This window comes from Narcine bancroftii, chromosome 2 (genome assembly GCF_036971445.1).
Source record: "Narcine bancroftii isolate sNarBan1 chromosome 2, sNarBan1.hap1, whole genome shotgun sequence".
NCBI lineage: Eukaryota > Metazoa > Chordata > Chondrichthyes > Torpediniformes > Narcinidae > Narcine > Narcine bancroftii.
In genome coordinates, this window is record NC_091470.1 from 212,242,181 (window position 1) to 212,258,871 (window position 16,691).

General features: G+C 42.2%; 1 protein-coding gene across 3 annotated transcripts in view; it reads left to right on the forward strand.

The window, feature by feature from the left end:
* Window positions 1–16,691, forward strand: part of rims2a (regulating synaptic membrane exocytosis 2a) — an 865,989-nt gene that overhangs the window by 688,712 nt on the left and 160,586 nt on the right. For all 3 annotated transcript variants that reach the window (XM_069920255.1, XM_069920253.1, XM_069920254.1), the window contains one exon: window positions 12,462–12,568. In XM_069920255.1, the coding sequence (XP_069776356.1) occupies window positions 12,462–12,568 (107 nt within the window). The remainder of the gene's footprint in view (window positions 1–12,461; window positions 12,569–16,691) is intronic.

A 16,691-nucleotide genomic window follows, 5' to 3' on the forward strand; every position in this document is an offset into this window, starting at 1 on the left:
CATTGACTTTATTTAAATTAGGATTCCACAGTAATGGTGTCTGTGTGCAGTTTCCATTGTTTACACCTACAGGTACTCTTAAGAAGCTGGATGGTTGAGGTTTTTTAGCCAGCATAAGGGGGCCTGATTTACAGTAATTGTGTATATAAACAATTCAGCTTATATTGTATTTGCCTGCCCCCAGAAATGACAGAAGCAAGCAGTCATGCTTAAGCAAATTAAATTTGCATTTGGTTCTTTAATGTTGATGAAAATCAACTTTTAACAAAACTTCAGCACAAAATGTTCTGCTATTAGAATGAGACAAAACATTGGCTCTAGCTGATAAATGTCATGAGGTGAATGCCCTTGATTCAGCTTTGGGCAGCCAGTTATAGTGTATGGTTACAGAGTACGGATGCAATTCTTCTTCTGGTTATATCCATCCCATACGATGGTACCATTCAGTCAGTTTGTGGGGTTTGATATGTACATCCTGGAGTGGCTGTACAGGCCAATATTTGGCAATACCCCACTCCTCAGAAAGGAGCAGTGTGTGTGTGAATGGATTTTTGGTGAGTAGGGGATTGCACAGCTCCAGACCCATCCTCTCGAACACTCCCTCCTGGATCCAGCAGCCTGGTGAGGCTGGGGGAAGTTGCAGTGGATGGCCAGACCAAGCTTCGCTTCGCACCATGTGTTCGCAATTGCTTCCATCTCTGTTACCGAACTGTGGTAAAAAAGGTGGCCTGCTTTCAATGGTTTACATGGTAAGGTTTTACCTGGAGACACCTTGGTCAGATGATTATCCATGAGCTTAATTTAACGCTGGTCCTGAGGATGAGTTTAGTAAAGGTGTGAAAAATGGTACAGTAAAATCCATGGTATCTGGCACCTCCGGGAATTGGTTGATGCCGGATAAGCAAATTTTACGGTGTCTTGAGACTGTTTGTTGCATGATTGACGAACTAACTGCGAGGCACGCCAATTTTAAACTCCCATATTTTTTACCTATTTATTTTCTGAGGTTTTTTTATTTGCTGGTTGTTTGAATTCCAGATAACAGGGGTTTTACTGTGTTACACTGAGAAGGTAGCACAGGTATGGCATATTGCCTGGGGAAGAAATTGGATTTCTAATTCAAAGAGCATGTTCTGATTGAGGCAGGGTCACATTTATTATGTCTCCATGTCTCCTCTCTCCTGCCAACAGTTTGATGATAATACTGGCAAGATGCTGCTCTTCCTATGAAAACCGCAAATAAAAGCAAATGAATGGCTGCAGCAACAGTGAATGAAGCAGGCGAATAAAGAATATTTTTGAATTTAAAAACCAAAGCTGTAGTTATATTTCCAATTGGCATTCTTTGATATTTGGAGGATGCTGATGGCAGTGACTTGCTGTAGGACCTGTGGACATTTCGAGCGTCCATGAGCCGTGCGCAGTAACCATTGTGCAGATGAGATGTCAGATGTATTTGGGCTGGTACTAAGTTTACCATTAGTGGCATCTGCATGTTAACAGTGGATTAGTTGCAGGAGATTTGATTGTAATGCTTTATGAACAATTGTCAAATCCAATTTGGTGCAAACCTTTCAAGAGAACAACATTTAGAGGCTGACAGGAACATCTTCAGCATATAAATTTAACAGAACTGCAGTTGTGGAAGTTCAAAGTTAATTGACAATTTTAAAAATTAAAATAATCAAGTTCATTCTTTACAGATTACATTAAAAATTTTCAGGCACATAATCAGGAACACCAATGGACATTTCCCACGGCCAAATTATTTGTTCAAATGGAGTTTATTGAAATGGATTTTGATGTAAAATGGTGAATAGAATGATTAAGTTCATCATTAAGTTTTTCACTTGGGGACCTGTACAATTCAAAGACAACAATCTGGAGATGAATTTGGAATGCCACTCATCTTCTCAGTGTTTTCCAATGAGAAAGGATGCACCCTCCAGCAATATGAGTTAAGACAGCCATAAAATCTTTGTCTCCATGAGCCAGAACATGTTTGTGGTTGAGTATGCCCCAATAACAGAGAGAGGGGAGTGGAAGGTCCCACAGATGTGTGACTACGATTGGGCACATGATGCAAGATTCAAAGTTAAAGGGACTAGAATGGTGCTCATTGGTTTAATTGGGTGATTATTACCTTATTAGGTAATTCTTAATTTTAAATAGCATGAGAATGGTCATAAACTGGATGTAAAGTAGAATTTTGAAATATAATTGCAACATGTGAGTTCAAAACTTGGTTTGGCAATGGTGGACAAATTGGGTGTCAGGTTCCAGGTTCGGAGACATCTCAGATCAGGTTATGGCATCCTGAAAGGGGAGGGGGAGCAGCTAGAAGCCTTGGTACATCGTGGTGCTAATGACATTGGTATGAAAAGGGATGAGGCTCAGAATAGAGAATACAGGGAGCTAGGACGGAAGCTGAACGACAGGACCTCAAGGGGAGTAATCTCACGATCGATGCTTGCACCACACGCTATTTTGGCAGATGAATGTGCGTCTGTATAGTTGGTGCACGGGGCAGAGTTTCCCATATTTGGATCATTGGGATCTCTTCTGGGGAAGGTACAATCTGTATAAAATAGTCGAGTTACTCCTAAACTGGAAAGGGACCCATATCCTAGAGGAAACCTTCAATAGAGCTTTTGGGGAAGATGTAAACTAGATTGGAAAGGGATGAGAACCAGAATGTCTTCTTTGGCTTGGCTTCGCGGATGAAGATTTATGGAGGGGGTAAAAAAGACCACGTCAGCTGCAGGCTCGTTTGTGGCTGACAAGTCCGATGCGGGACAGGCAGACACGGTTGCAGCGGTTGCAGGGGAAAATTGGTTGGTTGGGGTTGGGTGTTGGGTTTTTCCTCCTTTGCCTTTTGTCAGTGAGGTGGGCTCTGCAGTCTTCTTCAAAGGAGGTTGCTGCCCGCCAAACTGTGAGGCGCCAAGATGCACGGTTTGAGGCGTTATCAGCCCACTGGCGGTGGTCAATGTGGCAGGCACCAAGAGATTTCTTTAGGCAGTCCTTGTACCTTTTCTTTGGTGCACCTCTGTCACGGTGGCCAGTGGAGAGCTCGCCATATAACACGATCTTGGGAAGACGATGGTCCTCCATTCTGGAGACGTGACCCATCCAGCGCAGCTGGATCTTCAGCAGCGTGGACTCGATGCTGTCGACCTCTGCCATCTCGAGTACTTCGACGTTAGGGATGAAAGCGCTCCAATGGATCTTGAGGATGGAGCGGAGACAACGCTGGTGGAAGCGTTCTAGGAGCCGTAGGTGCTGCCGGTAGAGGACCCATGATTCGGAGCCAAACAGGAGTGTGGGTATGACAACGGCTCTGTATACGCTTATCTTTGTGAGGTTTTTCAATTGGTTGTTTTTCCAGACTCTTTTGTGTAGTCTTCCAAAGGCGCTATTTGCCTTGGCGAGTCTGTTGTCTATCTCATTGTCGATCCTTGCATCTGATGAAATGGTGCAGCCGAGATAGGTAAACTGGTTGACCGTTTTGAGTTTTGTGTGCCCGATGGAGATGTGGGGGGGCTGGTAGTCATGGTGGGGAGCTGGCTGATGGAGGTCTTCAGTTTTCTTCAGGCTGACTTCCAGGCCAAACATTTTGGCAGTTTCCGCAAAGCAGGACGTCAAGCGCTGAAGAGCTGGCTCTGAATGGGCAACTAAAGCGGCATCGTCTGCAAAGAGTAGTTCACGGACAAGTTTCTCTTGTGTCTTGGTGTGAGCTTGCAGGCGCCTCAGATTGAAGAGACTGCCATCCGTGCGGTACCGGATGTAAACAGCGTCTTCATTGTTGGGGTCTTTCATGGCTTGGTTCAGCATCATGCTGAAGAAGATTGAAAAGAGGGTTGGTGCGAGAACACAGCCTTGCTTTACTCCATTGTTAATGGAGAAGGGTTCAGAGAGCTCATTGCTGTATCTGACCCGACCTTGTTGGTTTTCGTGCAGTTGGATAATCATGTTGAGGAACTTTGGGGGACATCCGATGCGCTCTAGTATTTGCCAAAACCCTTTCCTGCTCACGGTGTCGAAGGCTTTGGTGAGGTCAATAAAGGTGATGTAGACTCCTTTGTTTTGTTCTCTGCACTTTTCTTGGAGCTGTCTTAGGGCAAAGACCATGTCAGTAGTTCCTCTGTTTGCGCGAAAGCCGCACTGTGATTCTGGGAGAATATTCTCGGCGACACTAGGTATTATTCTATTTAGTAGAATCCTAGCGAAGATTTTGCCTGCAATGGAGAGCAACGTGATTCCCCTGTAGTTTGAGCAATCTGATTTCTCGCCTTTGTTTTTGTACAGGGTGATGATCGTGGCATCACGAAGATCCTGAGGCAGTTTTCCTTGGTCCCAACAAAGCTTGAAAAACTCATGCAGTTTGGCATGCAGAGTTTTGCCGCCAGCCTTCCAGACCTCTGGGGGGATTCCATCCATACCTGCTGCTTTGCCACTTTTCAGTTGTTCGATTGCCTTATACGTCTCATCCAGGGTGAGAACCTCATCCAGCTCAAGCCTTAGGGGCTGTTGAGGGAGCTGGAGCAGGGCGTAATCTTGGACTGAGCGGTTGGCACTGAAAAGAGATTGGAAGTGTTCTGACCATCGGTTGAGGATGGAGATTTTTTTTTAAAAATTTTTTATTTTTCACACCATAAATCACATTAGCCATGATATACACTATTTCTTTTTCACACATATACAGTGACTTTTTCTCCCCCCCCCCCCCTTTCCTCCCAAACCACCCCCCCACCCCCCCCTCTCATCCATTTTAGGTATACAATCTAGGTTGCATTAAGCCAGTCAGACAATGTTGTCATTCAACAAAATTACACCAGAAATTCTACTGAGTCCATTCTTTTCTTTCCTTCTCCTTCCATCAACTTAGGTAATGTTTGTCCCCGGTAGGTTTTCGCTATTGTATTTAATGTAAGGCTCCTATACTTGTTCGAATATTTCAATATTATTTTTTAACCTATATGTTATTTTTTCTAATGGAATACATTTATTCATTTAAATTTAGTAGTTTCTTCCTTTTAATTTGGTTATGTATTCCATTAATATTTAAAGACAAATAGTTCAGCGTAGCCCTTTTATATTTTGTTTATCTTCTATTTCCGTTTTTCCATCATTACCTTTCCTCCTTTTCCATTTCTGTTTTCTTATTTTCAACTCTTTATAAGACAACATTCCTACAACATCCAACATTTTCCTTATTCTCCTATTTCTATCTTATTTATCCCCAATCTCCCCTTCACCTCCTGAGTTGTCCTTTATCCCTTGTCGGACAACCACATCTCCCCTCTCCATTTGGATTTGCGAATCCACTCGCAAGCGTCAACTGATTTTGCAGTGACCGCTATTTCCCCCCACCCCGCCTCCCCCAGAAAAGATTTAGCTTTTCATATGTCACAAAGGTCACTCTTTTAATTCCCTCCTTATTCTCTCTATTCCATTACCTTCCCTTATTAATTCTTGTCTATACTATCTATATTTTCCTCTAAGTACAGATATATTCATGTATGCTCATTGTCTCTATTCACTCTTATACCTCTTTACCCGCATACATATCAATCGTGATCATTTTTACTCTCATTACCCGTCTTCATCCCTCAGTCTATTTTTGTCTTTACCCACATACATATCAATCGTGATCATTTTAACTCTCATTACCCGTCTTCCTCCCTCAGTCTATTTTTGTAATTGTTCTGCAAATTTTCGTGCTTCTTCTGGATCCGAGAATAGTCTGTTTTGTTGTCCTGGAATAAATATTTTCAATACTGCTGGATGCTTTAGTATAAATTTATACCCTTTCTTCCATAAAATCGCCTTTGCTGTATTGAACTCTTTTCTCTTCTTTAGGAGTTCAAAACTTATATCTGGATAAATGAAGATTTTTTGCCCTTTATACTCCAGTGGTTTGTTGCCCTCTCTTACTTTTTCCATTGTCTTCTCCAGTACCTTTTCTCTTGTAGTATATCTTAGGAATTTTACTACAATAGATCTTGGTTTTTGTTGTGGTTGTGGTTTAGAGGCCAATACTCTATGTGCCCTTTCTATTTCCATTTCTTGCTGTAGTTCTGGACATCCTAGGGTCTTAGGGATCCACTCTTTTATAAACTCCCTCATATTCTTGCCTTCTTCATCTTCCTTAAGGCCCACTATCTTTATGTTATTTCTTCTGTTATGGTTTTCCATTGTATCTATTTTTTGAGCTAGTAGTTCTTGTGTCTCTTTAGTTTTTTTATTAGATTTCTCCAATTACTTTTTTAAGTCTTCTACCTCCATTTCTGCTGCTACTGCCCGCTCTTCCATCTTGTCCATTTTCTTTCCCATTTCTGTTAAGGTCATCTCCATTTTATTTATTTTCTCTTCTGTGTTGTTTATTCTTTTTCTTAAATCCTTAAATTCCTGTGTTTGCCATTCTTTAAATGACTCCATGTATCCTTTAATAAGAGCAAGTATATCCTTTACCTTGCCTTTCTTTTCTTCTTCTATTTCCCTGTACTCTTCCTCTTCTTCTTCCTCTGGGTTGGCCATCTGTTGTTTCTTTGATGCCCTTTCCTCCTCTTCTTTCTTGTTTCCATTGTCTTCTGTGGTCTCTTCTTGCTGCAGGTGTTCTGCAGCTGTCGTTGCCGGCTGTGGAGATCGACTCCCCAGCTGGTCCCCTCTCCCGTCGGTGTGTTTTTTTTCATTCGCATCGCGCATGCGCGAAGTATCGCGCATGCGCGGTTGCGCACTTTTACTCGGCTCTGCGAGCCATTTTTGTAGTCCATTATTTACCGACCTGAGGGAGCGGGTTTCTCTCTCTGCAGCGGGCCTCTTCGGACAGGTAAGGCCTTCACCTTTTTCCTCCTTTGTCTTCTCTTCCTCTCTTCTTACCGTTGCTTTCGATTTTTCTTTTTTTGTCGCCATCTTCTTTCCACCTTTATACTCACTTTTCTGTAACTTTTATTTCTGTGCCTTTGTGTTTTCCTTTGTTTTTCCCGACTTTTCTGGAGAGGGCTGGAGTTCACCGTCCGGCCACTACTCCATCACGTGACTCCTTCTGAGGATGGATATCTTGTCGCTGAGGAGGACTTTGCCGTCTGAGCTGCGCAGCGGGCTTTGGACTTGGGGTGAGGGGCCGTACACAGCCTTTAGAGCCTCATAGAAACCCCTGAAGTCGCCAATGTCCGCGCTGAGCTGGGTTCGTTTGGCGAGGCTAGTCCACCACTCATTTTGGATCTCCCGGAGTTGGGCAGTGATGCATAACTTGGCAGGACTGTTGGGGGTGAGGGAGGAGGATGGGGCGCAAGTATGGCACTTCCTACAGCCATAGGGGAATGTGCCAAGGAGGCAATTGGTGGAGAGGGATGAGTGCACAAGAGAGACATGGAGGGACCAGACCCTATGGAAGGCAGAGAGGGGAGAAGAAGGAAGATGTGTCTAGTAGAGGGATCCTGTTGTAGGTTGCAGAAATTACGGAGGATGATGTGTTGGATGCAGAGACTGGGTTTTTTTTACTTCAATCACTATTGTATTTTTCTGAAGAAACGTTGGCCAGCAGCCATTGGAATCTGGAGAAATGTGTGCCTGCCACGAGATTTCAGCCAGCTGAACTGACCACTTGTGAAATTTGCAGTCTTGCTCAAATTTTTCATCCACTTCTGCTGGTGTGAGGCATTTCTGGAGAACTTTGTTTATTGCCCAGTAAAGCCATTTATTCTCTCTCTTCCGTAGTTTTTGTATTGTTCCAAGAAACAAATAGAGCAAAATATATTTTAACGTCTCATACAGTATGTTGAAAAAAATTACTTCTTGAACTGGATATCGGAAAATGTGAACTTTATAGCATTTTATTAGCTTAAAGTCTTCCCGAACTTTATCACATACCCCAGGAAATAAAACTGGAGGCTTGCTTCCTTGGTGGTATATTGTTCTCAATATTTTCATGTTGGATTTAATAACCACGAGCATTATTTATTTGTGAAGTCAAATTGGAGACTATTTATCTTTTACCAATGCTTGTATGATATTGTGGAGGTTCTTTCAACCTTTATCTCAAACCCCGGGCCATTTGCGAATCACTAGGTCTGCAAACCATTATTAGTTTTACAATCTGATACTTCATTAGAAGATAGAAGATCAACACTGCTGTTGCGAGAAGTCCCGCACTGGGCCTTCTGAAGCAGTAATAAAGCAGAACAAATTATTCCAGGAAAAACAGCGAGCTATTAATCTGTCATGCAGGGTGGTTGTCACTGGTCCTCCTGAAGTCTGCAATCATCTCCTTTGTCTTGTCCATGTTGAGAGTAAAATGTCATCTCTTCCTGTCCCTCTGTCGGCCAAGCTGCCTTTGTAACGTTTAACATTCACACGCATTTTAAAACTTCAGCACAAAATATTCTGCTGTTAGAATGAGGCAGCATATTGGCTCTATCTGATAAATGTCATGAGGTGAATGCCCTTGATTCAGCTTTGGGCAGCCAGTTATAGTGTATGGTTACAGTGTATGGTTGCAATTATTCTTCTGGTTATATCCATCCCATAGGATGCCGATGATTCCATTCAGTCAGTTTGTGGGTTTGATATGTACATCCTGGAGTGGCTGTACAGGCCAATCCTTGGCAATACCCCACTCCTCAGACAGGAGCAGCGGGTGCGTGAATGGATTTTTGGTGAGTAGGGGATTGCACAGCTCCAAACCCATCCTCTCGAACACTCCCTCCTGGATCCAGCGGCCTGGTGAGGTCCAAGATGGCTGGGGGAGATTGCAGTGAATGGCCAGACCAAGCGTCGCTTCGTGCCATGTGTTCGCAATTGCTTCCATCTCTGTTACCGAACTGTGGTGAAAAAGATGGCCTGCTTTCAATGGTTTTCATGGTAAGGTTTTACCAGGAGACACCTTGGTCAGATGATTATCCCTGAGCTTAATTTAATGCTGGTCCTGGGGATGAGTTTAGTAAAGGTCTGAAAAATGGTACAGAAAAATCCCTGGTATCTGGGGTTGGTAGAATCCAGATGTGAATTTTCCAGTTGCTGCGTGTTGCACAATAAATGAACTAACAGCGAGGCACGCCAATTTCAAACTCTCATATTTTTTACCTATTTATTTTCTGAGATTTTTTTTATTTTCTGGTTCTTTGAATTCCAGATAACAGGGGTTTTACTGTATTCCACTGAGAAGCGAGCACAAGTATGGCATATTGCCTGGGGAAGAAATTAGATTTCTAATTCAAAGAGCATGAGGGAGGGTCACATTTATTACGTCTTCCTGTCTCCTCTCTCCTGCCAACAGTTTGATGAGGGGGCAAGGATGATGATCCTACTCTTCCTTTGAAAAGCAGATGAATGAATGTATGACTACAGCAACAGTGAATGAATTTAAAAACTAAAGCTGTGGTTATAGTTCCAGTTGGCATGCTTTTCAAAAATCCTGCTGTGTTAGTAGCTTTGAATGTGCCGTTCTGGCACAGACAATGTTCTTGGTTATTTCGTTGATCTTCCAAATGCCGTAGAATGCCAAACTGGAATTACCATCCCAATATATTACTGAAACAGCAATATTGAATTTTTATTCTCATATCATTTCTCCAGCAGGTCAGTTGAGATTACTTTTTAATAAAATAATAAAAAAGTTAGAGGAATTTTGTTCAGCTCTCAGCTCAGCATTAACTGTGTGAACCTTCTTTTGGCTTGAAAGAAAACATTACTGAGTACAGGAAGACTCCTGGTATCCAGCACCTATGGGGATTGGAAGGTGCCGGACACAAGGATTTTCCAGTTGCTTAAGACTCACGCTTACAATGCCAAACTAATACATCAGCATTAAGAATAAATAGTTTAAAAGACAAAAGACTGTACAAAATTAACAGTGATTGGAAAAAAAAATCAGTTGTAGTCCTTAATTATGTTAAGTTCACTTTAATCATGTGACATATTTTCACTCACATAACGCACAGAAAATCTTAAACTATGTGTAAAAAAAGTTCTCGTATAATGTGCACATGAATTTATCGTGTGCATGTAGTGTTAGTCAGTTCTGTCCAGCACATTCATAATACGTCCTATAAAGGTCACAAAAAACAAATCGTAACATTATCAGCCTGTATCGCTATCACGCTATCACCTAATCAGTATAAAAGACCCTCGCATTTAGTGCTACCTTTGAAATTGAGAGTATGGGTAGTTTTCACAATGTGAGGGATTAAATGCAAATCTTACTTCGAACCGAAATTAGTTACCAGAGTGGAAGAAACTGGCAACAGAGGGAGTTCGAGGTTGGTGAATTATCCATTCATGAATGGAGGAAAGAGAAAGGTGAGCTGGAGAGGAAGAATCCACAAAAACACACATGTCATGGCCCCAAAGCTAAGTGGCCCCAGTTGAAGGAGTGAGTTCTTAGTTGAAGAGAACAAATTCAAACTGTGTCTACAGTCACCATTCAAATGAAAGTAAGGCTATTGGCATGTGAAAGAGGCATCCTGGATTTCAAGGCGGGGTTCCCCGGATATCAAAATTTATGAAGCAAAATGGATTGTCGATAAGAACTAGAACAACTGTAGGTCAGAGACTTCTGGACAATTGGGAACAAAATCCATTGATTTTCGCCGCTTTCGTCTCCAGTGAAATTTACAAACTTAGAATCACCCCTGCAGAAGTCATTAACATGGACGAAGTCCCAATGGCCTTTGACGTCCCCGCCACAAGAACCGTGGCTGCTTCTGAAACCAAAATAGTGGCTATAACCACAGCCAGGCCTGAAAGGTTCTGCTTTACAGTCGTCCTTGGCTGCACTGCAAGTGACACTCAATTGAAGCCAATGATCATATTTAAAAGAATTATATTTGACACGAGAAAAAATGCCCAATACTGTGATTGTGACCTGTAACAAAAAAGGTTGGATGGACTCCAATGTTATGAAACTGTGGATAGAAACGTGTTACAGGCAGGTTTTTTCAAAGAAAATGTTACTCATATTTGATTCCATGGCAGCTCACAAAGAGTATTGAACACAAAAGGTTATCAATTCTGTTGGCGCCCACATTGCAGTAATTCTGGGTGGGTTCACATGCTAACTGCAGCTACTCAGTAGTTCCATGAATCATCCATTCAAGATGTTCATCAGATCAGAATGGGGGGAATGGGTGCAGAATGGCCTTCATGAATCCACCCCAGCCAGACGGTTGAAAAGAGCAACCTGTACCAAAGTTTGCGAATGGGTTGCCAGAGTGTGGGATAACAGCAGAAACTATAGGCAGTGGATTCAGGAAAGCTGGCATAGTATATAACGATGATGGGGCTTCCTCCACATGACGTGTCAGTACCGACTACAGTAACAGAAGAACAGTTGCAGGCTGTTCTAACGTATTTTAATGATGTGAGTGATCAATCCAACTTCGAAGGAAGGATTTGAAGGGTTTACAGATTATGATGAAGAAAACTAATAAATGACATCATTATTTTACTGGTTATTTCAGATGACTTCAACATTTTACTTGTTAAAATGACTTCAGCATTTTTTCCATTCAAGCAATTAAAAATAAATTTTAATTTAGAACGAGTTGATGCTCAAATAAGTTCAATTTTTTATTCAACATGTAAAGAAATTCTGGTATACCTGCATCTGGGGTTACCCAGTTTGTAAAAAAAGTGCATATAATGTGCACATTATATGAGTAAAATTACGGTAACACACATAACTTACAAAATGTAAATGTAAATTTGAACCCTGGTTGCTGGCACTATAATAGCATTATGCTACCCACTATGTTAACCATGTCACCGTCATAATTAACCCTCCCTTCCCCAAGTTTACAGATAAGTACTAAATATACTAATAAAGATAAAGACACTTACTCGGCAGGGATAGGGAGACACTTTAAGAGAGTTGCCCCAGCGGTGAGTGGCATCAACTGGCTCTTCACCCTGGGCACCGCCATTTTATTCAAACACAACTTTATTAAATCTTTATTCAAAAGCTGCTGTAGTCGGGACACGATCGGGGTGCTCTGCTGGTTGAATGTTCGCTCCTATCTTCTCCAAGGGGTTGTTTGTTGCGTCAGAGAATATTTACATTTACAATGTTAAACTTTTATTTAAAATTGTAATTATTCTTATTTATTTTCATTTTATCAATTTCCTCGATACATTTTTTTTCCGGTTGCTTGGGGTTGCTGGTTGCATGTATTTCAGATTTAGGAGGTTAAAATGACTTTTTCCACAATCTACGCTAAACAGGCGGGTTTTTTTGTGTTTGAAATTTGATTCAATGGGTCAATGAATTTCAAAACAATTTAGTTGGTGCAGCCGAGGTTGCAGTTCTGTCCCAGTATCTCGCCCAACCCAAAACCAAATTCATTCCCGAACCAATTTCCATCTCAAACTCAGTAAACCTTGTCTCACATTTGCAAGCTAGTGAAGGAGTGGAAGGGTTTTTGCCAATTCCACATTAACTGTTGGAATTGGATCTTTTATCACAGGTGCAATGGATGTGGAAGAAAGAACTCGCCAAATGAAAATGAAAATGAGCAAGTACAAGCAGGTAGCAGTGTCCGATTCCCGACTGGAACAGGAATATCTTTCCAAGGTAAGTGCAAAATCAGATGCTGCCCATCTCTTGTCAAAGTCACTCAAAGGGAAAATGCTTTAAGCTGTGGTTTTACATCAGTGGTTTTCAAACTGCCCTCTAAACTCACATACCTCTTTATGTAATCCCTATGCCATCGGTGCTCTGTGATTAGTAAAGGGTTGCTTAAGGTGGGATGTGAGTGGGAAGGGAAGGTTGAGAATCACTGCTCTAAACTCAATTGTTACTGAAATATTTTGCTTGAGACAAGTTGTCATTGGCCCATGTCTTTTGGAGATATTAAACCATGCACATAATAAGTTAATGAGGTATGATTTAAACAGTGGTTTTCAAACTTTTTCTTTCCACCCACATCCCACCTTAAGCAATCCCTTACTAATCAGAGAGCACCGATGGGATAGGGATTGCTTAAAGAGGGATGTGAGTTTAGGGGGCAGTTTGAAAACCACTGACTTACAGGGAATGACACAGTTTGTTCATGCCAACAGGAGCAAGAAGTACTGGAAATACTCTATCAATGGAGAAGATGAAAATATGAACAGTTCAGCCTTATCTGGTCTTGCAAAGGTTAGAGGAGTAAATATTTTAAAGGAATTATAGGCACGTGGTGACACCGGGGCCACGAGAGACAGACAAGTGCATCACAGTCAGAAGGGGGAAGAGGAAGAGTCAGGTACTAGACAGTACCCCTGTGGCTGTGCCCCTGTTGGAGTACATTTGGGGACAGTAGGGGGGGGGGGGGGAAGCCTACCTGGGGGAAGCAACAGTGGCTGTGCTTCTGGCACAGACACTTGCCCAGTGGCTCAGAAGGGTAAGGAAAGGAAGAGGAGGGCGGTAGTGATAGGGAACTCTGTAGTTAGGGGGTCAGACAGGCGATACGGTGGACGCAGGAAGGAAACTCAGATGGTGATTTGCCTCCCAAGTGCCAGATGTTTCAGATCGCATCCAATATATCCTGCAGTGGGAGGGAGAACAGCCAGAGGTTATGGTTATATTGGGACCAATGACATAGGTAGGAAGAGGGATGAGATCTTGAAAAATCACGACAGGGAGTTGAGAAGCAGGACCACAAAGATACTCATCTCTGGATTACTGCCTGTGCCAAGAGACAGTGAGTATTGGAATAGAATGAGATGGAGAATGAACGTGTGGCTGAGGGATTGGAGCAGGGGTCAGCAATTCAGATTTCTGGACCATAGGGAGCTCTTTAGGGGCAGGTGGGACCTGTACAAAAAGGATGGGTTGCATTTGAATCCCAGGGGGACCAATATCCTTACTAAAGCAACTAGGGAGAGTTTAAACTAGAATTGTTGGGGGGTGGGAACCGAACTGAAGAGACCTGGGAAGAGGAGATTGGCTCACAAATAGAGAAAGCTTGGAGACAGTGTGTGAGGGAGGATCGGCAGGTGATAGAGAAGGGATGCACCCAGACGGACGGTGTGAGATGTGTCTATTTTAACATAAGGAGTATGTGAACAAAACAGATGAACTCAGAGCTTGGATCAGTACTTGGAGGTATGATGTGGTGGCTATTACAGAGTCTTGGATGGCTCAGGAACAGGATTGGTTACTTCAAGTGTCGGGTTTTAGATGTTTCAGAAAGGACCAGGAGGGAGGCAAAAGAGGTGGGGGGTGGGAGGGGGGGTGGCAAGTGGCACTGTTGATCAGAGATATTGTCACGGCTGCAGAAATGATGAACGTCATGGAAGGATTATCTACAGAGTCTTTGTGGATGGAGGTTAGGAACAGGAAGGGATCAATAACTTTACTGGGTGCTTTTTATAGGTGACCCAATACAAGCAGGGATATCATGGAGCAGATCCTGGAAAGGTGTAGTAATAACAGAGCTGTCGTAATGGGAGATTTTAATTTCCCAAATATCGATTGGAATCTCCCTAGAGCAAGGGGTTTAGATGGGTGGCATTTGTTAGGTGGACATTACCCCTCCATAAATCTTTGTCCGCGAAGCCAAGCCAAAGAGAAAGAGATTTGTTAGGTCTGTTCAGGATGGTTTCTTGACACTCTATTGTAGGTAAGCCTACAAGAGGAGAGACTGTACTCGATTTGGTATTGGGAAATGAATCTGGTCAGGTGTCAGATCTCTCAGTGGGACAGCATTTTGGAGATGGTGATCATAATTCTAACTCCTTTACAACAGTACTGGAGAGAGATAGGAACAGACAAGTTAGAAAAACGTTTAATTAGAGTAAAGGAAGTTATCAGGCAGGAATTTGGAAGCTTAAATTGGGAACAGATATTCTCAGGGAAAAGTACGGAAGAAATGTGACAAATATTCATGGGATTTTTGTGTGGAGTTCTGCATCAGTACGTTCCAATGAGAAGCAAAGTTATGGTAGGGTACAGGAACAAAGGCTGTAATAAATCTAGTCAAGAAGGAAAGAAAAGCTAACAAAAGGTTCAGGGAACTGGGTAATGCTAGAGATCAGGAAGATTATAAGGCCAACAGGAAGGAGCTTAAAGCGGAAATTAGGAAAGCCAAAAGGGGCCATGAGAAGCCCTTGGTGAACAGACTTAAGGAAAACCACAAGGCATTCTACAAGTATGTGAAGAGCAAGAGGATGAGACGTGAAAGAATAGGACCTATGAAGTGTGACAGTGGGAAAGTGTGTATGGAACCTGAAGAATAGCAGTGGTATTTAATGAATACTTTATTTCAGTATTGTTATGAGCCCAGAGGACTCCAAAAACAAGCAGCAACAGAAATTCACCAAGAAAATGGTTACTTAAACAAAACTGGTTTTAATTTTCTTCATACAGAATAATAGGATCAATATTTAACTTGTTACTATTAACTTAACCCCCTTCTAATTCTAAGCGCACGTGTATGTAATGTGTATGTGTTCAGGAAAGTTCTTTGGTTCATTGTCCAATCATTCACAGTTAACTTCTCCAAGTTCACTGGTATCAGGAAATTTTCAAACTGTGCACAGAATTCAACATTTATGATCTTCACCAGACTCTGGTGCTTTAACTTAAATTGTTACCGCAAAGGAAGGACTTTGTTGGTTTCAGGGAGAGACATTCATTATTCATTGGACACATACAAACTGATCTCCTTCAACCGACCTCTTCAGTGTCTTGCCGAAGAAATGTACCCCCTCTTACGTTTTCCAAAAGACAATCTCTTCTTCCAGGTTATCACAAAATTCTTTTTTTTTCCCCCTATTTCAGGAGAAACCCATTAACCAGCGACATGCTCTTGTAATTGACTGCAAGGGTTTAGAATAGGCTGAACTCAAAACCCATCTTCAAATGGGGTCTTATAGCAGTTCTGCAAAAGGTGCAGTTTCCAGCACCAACTCCTGCTGTAAACTAACTGTCTCTCCCCCCCTCTCTCTACCCAAAGAGAATAGCATGTTTTTTCTCTCTCTGTTTGCAAAACCACATGACCCTTTTTAGTACAGCAAACCAACCAGACTTGGATTGCTGGCACCTACAAAAGATTATTCAGTTTCTGAGCCTGGATTGTCCTTTAAAGACAATCATCCATTCCATTTCCACAACATCAGTCCAATTAACATCAGTCTTCACGAGCACTCCAAATTCATTGTCGACCTAGAATCTATCCTTAAGCATAACTCTTGCATTTCAAATGAGATGTCTTTTGTGAAATGTTAATATCTTTTGTGGAATGTAAACTGAGATGCCTGTGAAGTGTACCTTAACTATTATCTATAAACTAAACCCCCACAATCTATACCTTTTAAAGACATATTTTATCATAATTTTATGAACCCTGTTGTGGGATTTATTGTACAGCCTATTGGCTGTGGGAAAGCAACATGTAAACCTGTTGATGCACGTTTTCACACTCTTCAGGTTTCGCCCCAATTGTGATAAGTCCTTTAGTACGTTGGCTAGTTTTTCTAGGCAGTGGGAGATGAAGATGGAGTCCATGGAGGGGAGGGAAGTTGGGTGATATTCTGAGCTGCATTCACCATCTTTAGCCAATCTTGAACAGGGCAGTACCTGTCCCTCAAGTCTGTTCTTGATGGTGCACCTGTAGAAGTTGTTGAGGGACTGCTGGGGACTTCCTGAACGCCTCTTCTCAGAAAGTAGAGGCGCTGGTGCTTTCTTGACGTACTTGTTAGTCAGGTCACTG